Here is a 14,671-nt window from a genome sequence, read left to right as displayed (position 1 = left end):
TTTTTTAAATATATAAATATGGTTGAACAATAATCCAATATAAACATATCCCCACACTAACTAGCAACAGTTAGCCTGTCCAAATATGCATATCACCTATAGTACAGTAGATGGCAATAATGCGCCGAAGCGTGTGAGGCACATCATAGTGAGCAGGCTAGAAGAAGACAAATTGTGAGCCTGTGGTATCTGCATCGTTTTACCTATGGAAAATAGGAAGACAATTTGACAATGGTTCTTGAAATATCATTTTAAACATTACTAATGATGTTCAGGCTATTGGTAGATCGTATTTGGCCGGATTAACTAGCTCCGCAATATCTGGTGCTAAATTACCTCTTTGTCCCATTTTTTTTTTAGCTGAGAAGGCTTGTTGTTTAAATACTTTACTAGCTAACAGTAGATAAATTACGTTTGTGACCTGTCACAGCTGAGCTGGCTAGCAACATAGCTAGGCGTGTTTAAATTAATTGTCAACAAAGCTTGCTAGACGACGGGGTTTGCCTTGTTATATATATAAGGTAAGTTACGTTTCTGTATATTGTAAATTATCTAGCTATTAACATTTATTAGCTACCCGGTCGTACGCTAAAGTAGCTAGCTGTGTTGTGTAGGTAGCTAGCTAAGGAGCTGTGGCAACAACAAAAACAATGATAGCTGGACACAGTGCCTGAGGTTGTTAGCTAGCTACCGCAGTTAGCTACCGAAGTATTGTTGATGTCAGAGGACAGGACTTAATTATGTTTATCATTTATGCTTTCGAAATACTTTTGTATATATAGTGTATGTGGACACCCCTTCATATTACTGGATTAGGCTATTTCAACCACATCCGTTGCTGGCAAGTGTATACAATCGAGCACAAAGCCATGCAATCACCATAGACAAACATTGGCAGTAGAATGGCCTTACTGAAGAAATAAGTGACATTCAACGTGTCTCTGTCATAGGATGTCACCTTTCCAACAAGTCGATTAGGCAAATTCCTGCCCTGCTAGAGCTGCCAATGTCAACTGTAAGTGCTGTTATTGAAGTGTAAACGTCTAAGGAGCAACAATAGCTCAACCACGAAGTGGTAGGCCACACAAGCTCACAGAACGGGACCACCGAGTACTGAAGCGTGTAGCGAGTAAAAATTGTCTGTCCTCGGTTGCAACACTCACTACCAAGTTCCAAACTGCATCTGGAAGCAACATCAGCACAATAACTGTTCGTTAGGAGCTTCATGAAATGGATTTCCATGGCCGAGCAGCCGCATACAAGCCTAAGATTACCATGCGCAATGCCAAGCGTCGGCTGAAGTGGTGTAAAGCTAGCCGCCAGTAGACTCGAGCAGTGAAACGTGTTCTCTGGAGGGATGAATCACGCTTCACCATCTGGCAGTCCAACGGACAAATCTGGGTTTGGCGGATGCCAGGAAAATGCTACCTGCCACAATGCATAGTACCAACTGTAAAGTTTGATGGAGGAGGAATAACGGTCTGGGGCTGTTTTTCATGGTTTGGGCTAAGCCCCTTGAAGGGAAATCTTAACGCTACAGCATACATTCTAGACGATTATTTTCTTCCAACTTTGTGGCAACAGTTTGGGAGAAGGCCATTCCTGTTTCAGCATGACAATGCCCCAGTGCACAAAGCAAGGTCCATACAGAAATAGTTTGTTGATATCGGTGTGGAAGAACTTGACTGGCCTGCACAGAGCCCTGACCTCAACCCCATTGAACACCTTTGGGATGAATTGGAAAGCCAACTGCGAGCCAGGCCTAATCGCCCAACATCTGTGCACAACCTAATTAATGCTCTTGTGGCTGAATGGAAGCAAGTCCCTGCAGCAATGTCCCAACATCTAGTGGAAAGCCTTCCGAGAAGAGTGGATGCTGTTATAGCAGCAAAGGGGGGTCCAACTCCATATGAATGCCCACATACTTTTGGTCATGTAGTGTATATAAATACCTGCAAAATTTCTCCAGGTCTGAACCTAGATAACTTTAAGAAATAGTTACTCATCAACAAAAAAGTGACCTAATCTAGTTTACCCCTGAGTAGGGAAGCTTGTGAATTACAATGCATCCATGCTGACGGTCTTGTTTTGAGTGTAGTGTGCAGGGGAGAGATGGGCACCCTGGGCAGCCGCATGCAGGCCTCCTCCCAGGATCCGGAGGAAGCAGTTGAGACTGCATGTGCCAGTGGCAAGCATGGATGCGAGTGCAGAAAGAGGAAACGGACTGCACACTGTGACTGTGACAGTGAGCCTGATGAGGAAGATGCCTTACTGGACACACCACGGAGGTGAGAAGAGCCACACACAACTTCATGAACACAGGTGACACACACACAGCAAAACAGAGTAAGAGAAAAACACACTAAAGGTCTATACAAACGGAGCCCCGTTTGCGGCACGCTCTACATAGTTCCACATACATGTGTGCGGCAGAATTTTTGGAACGCGACGCAGTCTAATCTGTTTGCGTAGACTGTGTAGAGAGCCCTTCACAGCACAGGCGAGGTATTCACACATCTTTCATGTCTTTCATATGGCCAGCCTGTTTCTAACCTTGACCTGCCCTCTGCTGGTTTGTTTTGGAATTGTAACAGGAAGAAGCTAAAGAGCACTTCTAAGTACATCTATCAGACCTTGTTCCTGAACGGCGAGAACAGTGACATCCGCATCTGTGCCCTTGGGCAGGAGTGGAACCTGCACAAAGTCTACCTGTGCCAGGTTAGTGCACTGTTCTGTGTACACTACACACTGAAGTCTCAACAAAGCCAATGCCTATGACTCATTCCACTCCCTATCTCCTCCCTGTGTTTTAATTATGTAGTCGGGGTATTTCTCCAGCATGTTCAGTGGATCCTGGAAGGAGTCCAACATGATGGTCATACCGTTAGAGATCCCAGACCAGAACATCGACACAGAGGGTGAGGACTGAAAGTCGCTGTCAGGCAGTGTTGTTGTCGTCGAGTCACTAAACCTTGAGTCCATGTCGAGTCTTGAGGTCCCTATGACTGGAGTCCGAGTCATCAATGGTCGAGTCACAAGTTAAAACTCGATACTAGTATTGTTTTCAATTTCTTAAAGCACTTTGTGTTTCTTAACCAGGCAAAGCTAAACAGTTGACTGGTGCTTACGGGGAAGCAAGACAGTCGTTTGCGCGATATGTCGCTTAGCCAATGATCGAAGCGGAGCCTGCTGCTTGTCTGCCCACAATCATCACTTGCTGCCCTGCAGCTCACCAGCGGATGTCGACTGCGTGTGCCGGGTGTGGCGCATCCTTCCCACTGCTAGAGAACAGAACCTTTGCAGATATGTGCACCCAATGCTGCTAAAATTCTGCTTATCATAGTAGCCAGTCCAAGTGCAAATACAAGTCATGTGAAAGGAGAATCCCAGTCACTAATGGTTGAGTCACAAGTCATGAAAATCGGGACTCGAGTCGGACTCGAGTACTACAATATTTCTTGTCAGGAATAAAATACTACACATCGCTTTGTTTATGTCACTGAACTTCTTTTTTGCAGTTACTATACACATTTGTCTTTTGTGTGTGTTTTTAGCTCTGCAGGTAGTGTTTGGATCTCTGTACCGGGATGATGTTCTGATCAAGCCCAGCAGGGTGGTCAGTATCCTAGCAGCAGCTTGTATGCTCCAACTGGTCAGTAGATGGTCATTATCACACTTCAGTATATTTTACATGGAATGTAACTGTATACAATGTAGTGATGATGGTGATATGTGTGAGTTGAAAGTTGCTGGAATGGAATTTTCTGAATGATAATAGATAATCAAAGACATGCCTTTGTGTCTTTGCAGGATGGTCTGATCCAGCAATGTGGCGAGACAATGAAAGAGAACGTCAGTGTCAAGACTGTGTGTGGCTATTACTCCTCTGCCAGCATCTACGGCCTGGACTCTGTTATGAAGAAGTAAGCCCCATCATTACACTCCTATTGAATAATATTACACATTTTAATTATTTTTGTCTCGCTCTACATGCTTATGCTTGTGTGTCTCCTGCAGGTGTCAGGAATGGCTCCTCAATAACCTCATGACCCATCAGAATGTTGACCTGATGAAGGAGCTAGGGTGCGTCTCTTTAATGTTTTCATATTCTTCCCTAAGGCTTATACACTATATATACAAAAGTATGTGGACCCTTCAAATTAGTGGATTCGGCTATTTCAGCCATACCTGTTGCTGACAGGTGTATAAAATTGAGCACACAGCCATGCAATCTCCATAGACAAACATTTACAGTAGAATGGCCTTACTGCAGCGCTCAGTGACTTTCAACGTGGCACCGTCATAGGATGACACCTTCCCAACAAGTCAGTTCATCAAATTTGTGCCCTGCTAGAGCTACCCCGGTCAACTGTAAGTCACTCCACGAGTTCCAAGCTGCCTCTGGAAGCAACGTAAGCACAAGAACTGTTGTACATACTGGTAATAGAGGCTACGTGTTGTGTGGTCAGTGAGCAGGGTGTGTGCTGTATCTGCAGAGCGGACGTGATGGAACCGCTGATCCAGTCGTCTGACCTCTTCGTCATGCAGGTGGAGATGGACGTCTACACAGCCCTGAAAAAGGTACTACTGCAGCCTTTTGGGCTGTCTACTGTAAGGAAGACCGTTGATTTACCTCTCCCTTCCCCATTCTTTCGTTCTCATTCATACCCTCTCTTTGTAACTCTGCCTCTCCTCAGTGGATGTTCCTGCAGCTCAATCCATCCTGGGACGGTCCCATCAAGCAGCTGCTGGCTGACGCTGACACCTGGCTTTGCAAACGTAGAACTGGTACGTTCTGTTCCACAGTGCATGTCACAGTGAGCTACAAGCCTATCTGAACAAGAGGTTGTAGAATAGACAGATGCTGGCTGACCAGTCTTTTCTAATGAACCTTACATGCATGCTGTTGCAGAGTTGGGAGAGGAGGAGCCCTTCTTAAAAACAGAGGACGGCGCTCCCTTTACTCCCGTCTTCAGACATGTGCGCCTTCAATACATCATCAACGACCTGGCGTCTGCACGCATCCTGGAGAGAGACAATATTCTCCCACCCGGTAAGGTTGATGATTGGCTAGTGGTTTATGTTTCACATTCACTTAACTGTTTTTGTAGTAATTTTTTATCTACTCTGTACAACGCCTCATACCACAGATTGGCTGACTTCCGTGTACAAGAGCCAGTGGTTTGCCATGCTACGGACGGAGCACGACAATGACAATGGGTGAGAACTGGAGCTCCAAACCAGCAACATGACAACATTAATGCCAATCTGCCACTTTCAGTTACTGAAAATATATTTCCGCTAGAATAGAGCTCGCCAGCTTGTAGTCCTAAAACCCGGAAATGAGTTACCTCTGGTTCGTTCGGCCGTCCCTATGGCGGAAATTAATGGGGAAAGAATAGGGTTTGGGAATAAACTCTGAGATAATCAGAGCTTTGTTTTTTTTATTACATAAATGCTTCAGAATTCACAAAAAGTGACGTTAGCTGACAAAGATAATTTCACAGAACAAAACATAGACCTTATTTTCCACGTTTAACCAAAAAAAACATTAATTTCTACGTAGGCATTGTCCAATGAACCATGGCAGAGTTGGTGCCTACAAAAAGACGCCATTACTATTTCTTTCTCTAGTAAGACGTGTGTTTGTAGTCCACAGGATGCCAACAAGGAGGAGTTTGAGTCAAGCAGTATGAGGTGTGGCAGGAAACTGACCAAAGATGGAGATGTGAGTCAAACCATTAGTCTCTGTGTAATAAGGAAATCATTTATGATTTATTCTGAATCATATAATAAGCACTTAAAAGCAAAGATAAAATAACAGGATGTTAACTTTTTATTCTTGCTTAGTACTGTTGGCGGTGGACAGGTTTCAACTTTGGCTTTGACCTGCTAGTGACCTACACCAACCGCTTCATAGTGTTCAAGAGGAATACACTGAGCCAGCCATGTGGGGGAGCTGTGAGTCTGCAGCCTCGGAGGCATCTAGCATACAGGTTAGTGTTCCCCGCTGCAGACAGGACCTAGGCTGTGATCAGCACAACACGCATAGGACAGCTACAGATTTCAAAGGTTGGCAATGCATTATGTGTGTAGTAGTAATGGTATAATTATGTTCTGTGTAACTGCCATGTGATTTACCTGTGCTCTATCAGGACTAGCCCTCACCTGTCATTCGCTGTTCGTCTATGTTCAGGTTACGCCTGGCCTCCTTTGATAACAGTGGGAAGCTGGTGTGTAGTCGATCCACTGGTTACCAGCTTCTCACCCTGGAGAAAGACCAGGTCAGTCAGACCACACACAATCCATGTTCTGAAACTTTCCTCCCCTCTTGAAATGAACACCTTGGTCTTATGTATTGCCTGAAACGGATGAAACAATTATGGCTGTAACTTACATTCTGTTCCTGTTTCTTTTCCAGGAGTATGTGGTGATGAACCTGGACAGTCGGCTCTTGTCGTTCCCCCTCTACGTGTGCTGTAACTTCCAGTACACATCTCCTCATATGGACCGCCGTCCTGATGCCCCTGAACCAGAGAGCAGTGCCCGCAGTGTATCCTGATATCAGCTCCACACCCTCAACCAGTCCCCTCTCTGACCACAGGCTGTGGCCCACAGCTTCTACCCCACACAACCCTGGCATCTGCATGCTCTTTAGCCCAATCTATTGTGTTTTGGGGTATGTTGTTTTTCAAAAATATTAATTGTTCTTCAGTTGTCATGGTTAATATTTGATTTCATTCATTTGATATGCCTTTTTATATTATTTATTTGGCTTTTTTTTTTAATTAAAGAAATGTACACTGCCAATGAATAGTCCACACCAGTGGGCTGTGGTGCTATCAGAAGTGTGACCATGGTCATCTCTCACAGGGAATGATCAGTTACTAGTTCTGTACATCCATTACTATCCTCTTATGTAATTACTAACGCATACAGTATTGCTAATTGAGTATGTTGGCCACTAGTGGGTCCGAATTAGATGTGAATTTCAAATACCTATGGCAGAATATGGTGCTGCTTTTAAAATTTCAAAATTACTTTAATTTCTAGTCTACATTTTGGATAATTGTAATATACCTGCCTTAATGTATTGTAAGATGTTGGGCAAATTGATTTATTTTGGACCAAAGTGGCATGGCAGTCTTTGACAAAATAGTTTACTGATCTGTCAGTTTCCTCAACAGTGGGGTCTTACCTTTACACTTTGCAGTCATTCATACCGTACTATTCGTATTGCTGCATTGTCGAAGGAACCTGCAAGTAAGCATTTTGTTGGACAGTGTATACCATGTATCTTGTACATATGACTAACTTGTGCTGTAATATCCTCACTGAAATGCTGTCAATTAGTTCACCATTAGTGTCTGTGCATACATTTGTACATTATACAGGTTTCACTATGCTGTACATGCTTAGTTATAAAAACTGGTGTTTTCAAAAGCTGTATAATGTGTGTGTTGCATTACTATTCACACTTTAATTGCCAAAAGACACAGCTAGAATAAGAATTTCAGGCTGAAAGATATTACCAATGCAATTCCACCCTTTTTACCATTGACATTTTTATATAAAAACTGAGGAGAATCACAGAACGGGTTGCAGATATTAAGACAGTCACTGAGGCAGAATAAAGACAATCATACAACAGCTAGGTTATCAGGAAATGTAATAAATGACCCTCACACAGTTCACATATAGCAGTATTTTGATGTTAGACAATTCTGTAATGTCACAGGCCTGCTGAGAACATTCATCTGGCATGTCTCTGGTCTAAGTTAAACCAATAAACAGTAAGTGCTCCACACAAACATGTAGGCCAACCAGTTTGCAAGGGATCTGTAGCTTCTTCTGACTGAGCAGCGGTATATCCCCACCACCCTCGCTGACATGGACTCAAATCTCACCCTTGCAAGCTGTAAACCCCACATGTCCCTTTCCCTCACTGAGGCATTGGATCTGTCATTTCAGTGTTTCGCCTCTGAATTTTTTCTAGCAGTTAGTGTGGAGAGGGGGGTTATGAGGTCTTCCTTGGGCATACTTCTATGCATTATTATACAAATGCATATAGGGGAAACACTGCATTTCCAATTGTTTAGACTTCCTTGCTGTTATTACAGTCAGAACATTATGAACCCCTTTGTCACTGTAGCCCAAGATGTCTCGTGCATCTGCAGTACGCTCTCCCCTTCTCACTGTGGAATAGAGTTCAGGTTCTCTTTGAGTCTGTGTGTCATGCTTGGGATCAGGTTGACAAGGTCGTCTACGCAGCTGCCCACACAGTTCTCCATCAGGGCCCTCACGGCTGGCTCCTTGGCTCCAGAGTCCAACAGGTCCCTGGCCTTGTCATTGCAGTGCATGGTGCACCTGGTCAGCCGGTCCTGGGCATGGGGAGTCAGAAAAATTATCACAATCAAGTTACACATTCTCTGTATCGGCTGTCTCAAGATATTCAAGTTGTTAGCAACTAAAACAATAAATACTCCCCTGAAATTTCTCCAGTTCATTGGTCACTAGTCCTTGGGCCTGAGCCAGAGGGGTGTGGCAGCGTTCAATACAATTGTGCACCTGTGACATGGAGTCTACGGAGCGCTCGCAGCACTCTGCACTGCACTTGAACATGAGACCCTTGATACATTATGCACAAGAAAGATTTGAACTGGGCACCTGATAAGCCCAAGTCTTGACAATTACAGGTTGCACATGATGTATGCATGGAGAAAGAGAGGGTGATTTGTAGATAATGCACTGCACAATATACTTGATTATATTGGATGTATTGAACATAGCTGAAATTGCATGTACATGACCACTTACTTGCATCTTGCGAATGTGGTACCGTTCTAAACTTTGAACCATATCCTCTATGGTTTTCAGTACACGAGCTTGATGTGCCTCTGCCATCTCAAATGTTGCTCTCAGTAGTGACTATTTAAACTGAACTGTTAGAAGATAACTTTTAGCTACGATGCACAGCTGAATAACAGCCACACCAGCTACATATAGTAAGTTATTGCAAGATTAGAAGCCTTGTTACATTACTGTTTCAACATAAGGTCACCTCCGTGAATGCATGCTTCTTCGTTCTAATACAAACAACGTCACATCCACTCCAGCTTCCGGAATTAGCTTGGTAATTTCCGGTTCCCAATATGGTACCGACGTGACCGAAGTCTCCGCTTTGAAGTCAAAACTTTAAATTTACAACACTGTGCGGGATCTACATTTGTTTCTCAGCGACTTATTTGACCAAATTACGAGTTAGATAAGTAAATAGCTTGCTTCGTTTTAAAAATCATTTGTAAACTCGTAGCTAGTAAAACTTGATTGTGAACTCCTTGAGAAGTCTTCACCTCTACTGAAATTTGAAATGGTGAGCAGTGTACACTTATCAGTTATCAGACCTTTTTAATTGTCTGATTTTAGCCAAATAACCAAGAGGGGTGATATCATTTATGTTTTTAAGATGTCAAACAGTAAAAAAAATGCCAATCACAATGAAAGACTGCTCCTCAAAAGATCAAGTGTGCTACTCTTTGACCCAGAGAGATTAACACACTGATAGTACACATGTCAACAGCAGTCTGCTGTCTGTCCTTGATTGACCCAGCAATTCACACAATCATATTAAAGTGACATGTTTCTGACTACTGATCAAGTGTGAATGTGTAGCCTATGTTATTTTTGTAATTGAACATTTTATTTTTGATCTCTACTCAGATAACCTTTCTTGGAAGGAATTGAATACCCATGATGATTTCAAGGACCATGTCAATCAGGGCACTCCTGTTCTTGGGGCTCTTTCAAGCTGGACAGAGGAGTCTAGCCTCAGCTCCAGAAGTCAAAGATCCACCCAAGAGGATAGGTAAACCAATCTTAGTCCAGACTCCACATTCCATTGTCAATGGCACCCAGTGTTGTGTGGCTACGCAGTAGTACATCAGTTCTGCATAGGTGTGTTCACAAATCTCCATGAATTTAGTTATATTGGCCCAGAGAGCATTTCTATTTCACATTACACATATTTACATGACACACATGCTTTCACTTATGAATTGTTCATTTTACTCCCCTTGGACTTCTAATGACATTTCGGTTTTATTCTATGAACAGCTGTGGTTGGAGCGGGCATCGGTGGCACAGCAACAGCTTACTTCCTGAGACAGGAGTTTGGGGCAGCGGTGAAGATCGATGTGTTTGAGCCAGGCACTGTGGGGGGACGACTGGCCACCCACAACATGGGGGACTATGAGTACGAGACAGGGGGCGCAGTTATCCACCCTCTAAATCTGCACATGAAGCACTTCCTTGAAAGACTAGGTGAGACATGTTGGCTTGTGAGATATACACTTGCTTGTTCCTGAAAGAGTGCAGTACACATGCACAGACAGTCTAATGACACACATCTTTATTTCTCCCCTGTTTCTCTTAGGCCTTTCCCAGAGGCGAGATGTCCCTGGAAAAATGGCCATCTTCAATGGAAAAGAGCTCATCTTTGAAGAGAGTGACTGGTTTATTGTGAACTTCCTGCGCCTGCTTTGGCGGTACGGGTTCAACTTCCTGCGGATGCAGATGTGGGTGGAAAGTGTTCTTGATAAGTTCATGAGGTGAGACTTTAGGTTCTGCTACCTGTCTATTTACAACTCAGCAGTCAAAACATTTGAAAATCATTAATGAGAGAAGAGTGCTAATTGTAGGTATGTGATGTTTTGGTTCTTGTTTTTCCAGAATCTACCAGTACCAGCAGTTTGGCTACTCCTTCACCAGTGTGGAGAAGCTCCTGCATGCAATGGGTGGTGATGATTTCCTCACACTAGCCAATCAGACACTGGAGGAGGCCATGTTGGGGGAGGGCTTTTCTCAGAGCTTCCTCAACGACGTTGTGGCACCTGTCACCCGTGTGAACTATGGCCAAAGTGTCCGCATCAATGGATTTGTGGGTAGGTTTTTAGGTAACAAAAAGAAATGCACACCAAAGTGGTGTGATAAGTGGTTCTGAGTGCTCTTATGTGGCCATCCAATCAAATGTTTTTTATCTTGAAAACATAAGGAAACTGGCCTCCCAGGTGGCACAGTGGTCTAGGGCACTGCATCGCAGCGCTAGCTGTGCCACCAGAGTTTCTGGGTTCGCGCTCAGGCTCCTTCGCAGCCGGCCGCGACTGCGGCTGGCATCCGGGTTGGATGCGCACTGTGTTAAGAATCAGTGCGGCTTGGTTGGGTTGTGTTTCGGAGGACGCAGGACTTTCAACCTTTGTCTCTCCCGAGCCCGTACGGGAGTTGTAGCGATGAGACAAGATAGTAACTAATAATAATTGGATACTAAGAAATTGGGGAGAAAAAGGGGCTAAAAGGAAAAAAAAGAAAACATAAGGAAACTGAACTAATCCTTGTGAAATGTGTGGTGTGATGTTGTCTCCAGGGGCGGTGTCTCTAGCAGGGGCAGACCCAGGCCTGTGGGCAGTGGACGGAGGTAATAAGAAGGTGTGCTCAGGACTCCTGTACCACAGCAAGGCCGAGCTCATCCCAGCACGAGTCACCGCTATCGCTGTCAAGTTGCGACCATCTAAAGCAGGTACATGCTCTCTGGGCCAATATAACTAAAGTGAGATCAATAAAAGACCATAGCTTTCACCTGGATTCACCTGGTCAGTCTATGTCATGGAAAGAGCAGTATTATCCCTTATTGATGTCACGTGTTAAATCCACATTCAGAGGGTGAATGGGCAAGACAAAATATTTAAATGCCTTTGAACGGGGTATGGTAGTAGGTGCCAGGTGCACCGGTTTCAAGAACTGCAACTGTCACGTGTCGAATACAACCGGTGTCGACCTTACAGTGGAATGCTTACTTACAAGTCCTTAACCAACAATCCCGTTTTAAGAAAAAGTAAGTGTTAAGTAAAAAATAGAGGCTATATACAGTGGGTACCGGTACAGAGTCAATGTGCGCTGCCACCAGTTAGTCCAGGTAATTGAGGTAATATGTACATGTAGGTAGAGTTAAAGTGACTGTGCATAGATTATAAACAGAGAGTAGCAGCAGCAAAAAAGAAGAGGGGGGTAATGCAAATAGTCTGGGTAGCCATTTGGTTAGATGTTCAGGAGTCTTATGGCTTGGGGGTAGAAGCTGTTAAGAAGCCTTTTGGACCTAGACTTGGTGCTCCGGTACTGCTTGCCGTGCGGTAGCAGAGAGAACAGTCTATGACTAGGGTGGCTGGGGTCTTTGACACTACCCTCTAGTGCCTTGCGGTCGGAGGCCGAGCAGTTGCCATACCAGGCAGTGATGCAACCAGGATGCTCTCGATGGTGCAGCTGTCGAACTTTTTGAGGATCTGAGGACCCATGCCAAATCTTTTCAGTCTCTCTTTCCTGTTCACAGGTATCACAGCCAATCTTTATGAGGTAAACTATGTTGGGGACTCTGGCTCCGCCCATTCCCTGTATGACATAGTGATTGTGGCCACACCTCTCCATCAGGGAAAGTCTGACATCACCTTTGCAGGCTTCTCCCCGCCCATCCCCTCCCAATACCCTGGGCGCTACCACCAGACTGTCACCACCCTGGTCCACGGCCTCCTCAATGTGTCCTACCTGGGGACCTCTGAGAAGCCCTCTACCTTCAGTGTGTCAGACGTTCTCACCACAGACACCAAGGGCTCCATCATCAACAGCCTGAGCTCTATTGACCCTGTTCACATCCCACCAAGCTACTCACGCCCGCCAGCCAGCGAGAGCAAGGTGTGGAAGGTGTTCTCTCCTCAGCCTCTGTCCCAGGAGCAGCTCCGGGACATGTTCCTATCATGGGACTCCACCTCAGAAACGAAGTGGCTGGCGTACCCCGCTTATAATCCACCTCACCGTAGGACCCCTCCGTTCATCCTCCATGAGCGCCTGTACTACCTGAACGCTGTGGAGTGGGCAGCCAGCGCCATGGAGATGAGCGCCATCTCAGCCAGGAACCTGGCACTGTTGGCACATCACCGCTGGAACTCCCAGGTGGGCAGAGTCGACCAGGAGGACCTCCACACACGTCTGAGAGGAGAGCTTTGAAAAGGGAGGGAGGGACAACAATGGTGGAGAAAAGTAATAATATAAAGCAATAATATCAGTCAGAGATATTTCACACTAAAACACTCCTGCGTACGTGAACAGTAGTATTGGGTGTTCTGCCCAATTATGAAGCTATATCCATTGACCCACTATATTGATATATTTTGATTTGAAAAATTCAACTGAAATAAATCAACTGCAACATTAGCAAATCATTTTCATCAGATATTCTTATACTGTGCTGAATAGAATGATCACTGTGACAATAGCATAGCAAGCTATGCTATACTGCAGGGTAAAAGTACAATTATTGTTTAATACATGCATGCATTGGGCTTTCACATATATAGCTGCACTAGATGGTGTTGCTAACTTTCTGCGTTTCTAAATGTTTCAAAAACATCTGGATAATGTACCCTGTGGCTCCTCTAGACCCATGTATGTCTTCATGCTGCGTCTCAAGCTCTCTACCTCTGGCGTAGTGTTGAAAAGGTTGTAAAGCAAATTGGTTGGTGAAATGTAAGCGGTTGTGCAATTGAATAGTTCTTGCAAGGAAAATTGGCCAACAGATAATTGCAAAGTTTTTGGTGTTATACAATTATGAATACACCCATGAAGAACAAACCCCTATTCGCACTGATCATTTGATGTCATTTGAAAATGTACTGTAGTCTATTTACATATTTCTAAATTGTGCCTTTTTTAAAAATTACTAAGCAATGGTTTTTATATCTGGGAATCCTCCTTTCTACTTTCAGAAAATATTTAGTCTCTGTTTTTGGTATGTTTATGGCATCTATGTGATGAGCAAATTGTGCCATGAAACTAGTCTTCCATTGTGACCAAAGTGAAATATAAGAACACAACGTACATCTATTTTACTGTGAGTGACAAGTATCCTTCAGAAAATATTGTATTCTATTCTGGGAGGTTAATTTCACGTCTCTGTAATTTGTCTAGAATGACTCTGAAAATAATCGTTGTTGGTTTAGCCTTTCTAACACAATTTTTGAGGTTTTTAGGGTTTCTGTGCGTTTGATAATGTGTTAGATACTGTACAACCATAGAAAATGGTGCACTTTGATATATAGAATAATATGACTATTACAGCAAAATTCCCATATGTTTAGACATTAACTATATTGATTGAAGAGGGACAGTATTTTGAAATCAGCTGATTTGACTCCCAAATGTTGGCACGGAAATGCAAGCTTTTGTAAACACATTTGAAATCAGAGTTTGTAATTGCGATGTGTTTTATGCTCTATTTGACATGGTCTTCTATGGATTTCCAGGAAAAATTAAATGACTTCAATCTTGTTTTGTCCATTTTTTTTTTTTTTTTTTTGTAAATAGGATACTTGAAATCAATGTTTACATTCAGAATAAAGAGATAACACACTGAAGTGATGAATGTCGTCTTTAATTAAGCAATACATGCTCTGCCAGGCCCCAAAGGTGCAAATAGCCACATGTTCTTCAACAAACTGGACATTGAAAGCCCAAACCATATTTTCTTATTTGCAAGATAACGACATTTGCCCTGTGCTGTGGGGTAGTTCCACTACATGTAGTTCAATTAGTAATTTAACTACATTCTGCATTAGCTTGGCAGCAGTTA

At 43.7% G+C, this 14,671-nt stretch overlaps 3 protein-coding genes across 4 annotated transcripts; 2 read left to right on the top strand and 1 right to left on the bottom strand.

Moving 5' to 3' along the window:
* The first annotated feature begins 141 nt into the window (after nucleotides 1–141).
* On the top strand, nucleotides 142–7,447 carry gmcl1 (germ cell-less, spermatogenesis associated). 2 transcript variants are annotated; one of them, XM_035776193.2, is made up of 15 exons: nucleotides 142–521; nucleotides 2,099–2,288; nucleotides 2,595–2,718; nucleotides 2,822–2,918; nucleotides 3,555–3,652; nucleotides 3,811–3,923; nucleotides 4,018–4,083; nucleotides 4,497–4,581; nucleotides 4,698–4,788; nucleotides 4,913–5,053; nucleotides 5,151–5,220; nucleotides 5,653–5,728; nucleotides 5,851–5,996; nucleotides 6,197–6,284; nucleotides 6,422–7,447. In XM_035776193.2, the coding sequence occupies exons 2-15, from the start codon at nucleotides 2,113–2,115 to the stop codon at nucleotides 6,560–6,562; spliced, it is 1,512 nt and encodes a 503-aa protein (XP_035632086.1). In that variant the 5' UTR covers nucleotides 142–521; nucleotides 2,099–2,112; the 3' UTR covers nucleotides 6,563–7,447. The 2 variants fall into 2 exon arrangements, with proteins under 2 accessions (XP_035632086.1, XP_035632085.1); XM_035776192.2 differs by having other exon boundaries at nucleotides 4,470–4,581.
* A 205-nt stretch (nucleotides 7,448–7,652) lies between these two features.
* Nucleotides 7,653–9,108, bottom strand: LOC118387631 (protein FAM136A-like). The gene is made up of 3 exons (XM_035776196.2): nucleotides 8,818–9,108; nucleotides 8,492–8,628; nucleotides 7,653–8,385 (listed from the first exon to the last, which is right to left on the bottom strand). The coding sequence occupies exons 1-3, from the start codon at nucleotides 8,902–8,904 to the stop codon at nucleotides 8,193–8,195; spliced, it is 417 nt and encodes a 138-aa protein (XP_035632089.1). The 5' UTR covers nucleotides 8,905–9,108; the 3' UTR covers nucleotides 7,653–8,192.
* A 34-nt stretch (nucleotides 9,109–9,142) lies between these two features.
* On the top strand, nucleotides 9,143–14,456 carry pcyox1 (prenylcysteine oxidase 1). Its single transcript, XM_035776195.2, has 7 exons — nucleotides 9,143–9,373; nucleotides 9,721–9,865; nucleotides 10,114–10,320; nucleotides 10,433–10,607; nucleotides 10,729–10,940; nucleotides 11,420–11,572; nucleotides 12,380–14,456. Exons 2-7 carry the CDS (start codon nucleotides 9,751–9,753, stop codon nucleotides 13,048–13,050), a joined length of 1,533 nt encoding a protein of 510 aa, XP_035632088.1. The 5' UTR covers nucleotides 9,143–9,373; nucleotides 9,721–9,750; the 3' UTR covers nucleotides 13,051–14,456.
* Nucleotides 14,457–14,671: the final 215 nt, after the last annotated feature.

The sequence above is a fragment of the Oncorhynchus keta genome, chromosome 9, assembly GCF_023373465.1.
Source record: "Oncorhynchus keta strain PuntledgeMale-10-30-2019 chromosome 9, Oket_V2, whole genome shotgun sequence".
NCBI classification, from domain to species: domain Eukaryota; kingdom Metazoa; phylum Chordata; class Actinopteri; order Salmoniformes; family Salmonidae; genus Oncorhynchus; species Oncorhynchus keta.
This window is presented reverse-complemented; position numbering and strand designations above follow the sequence as displayed.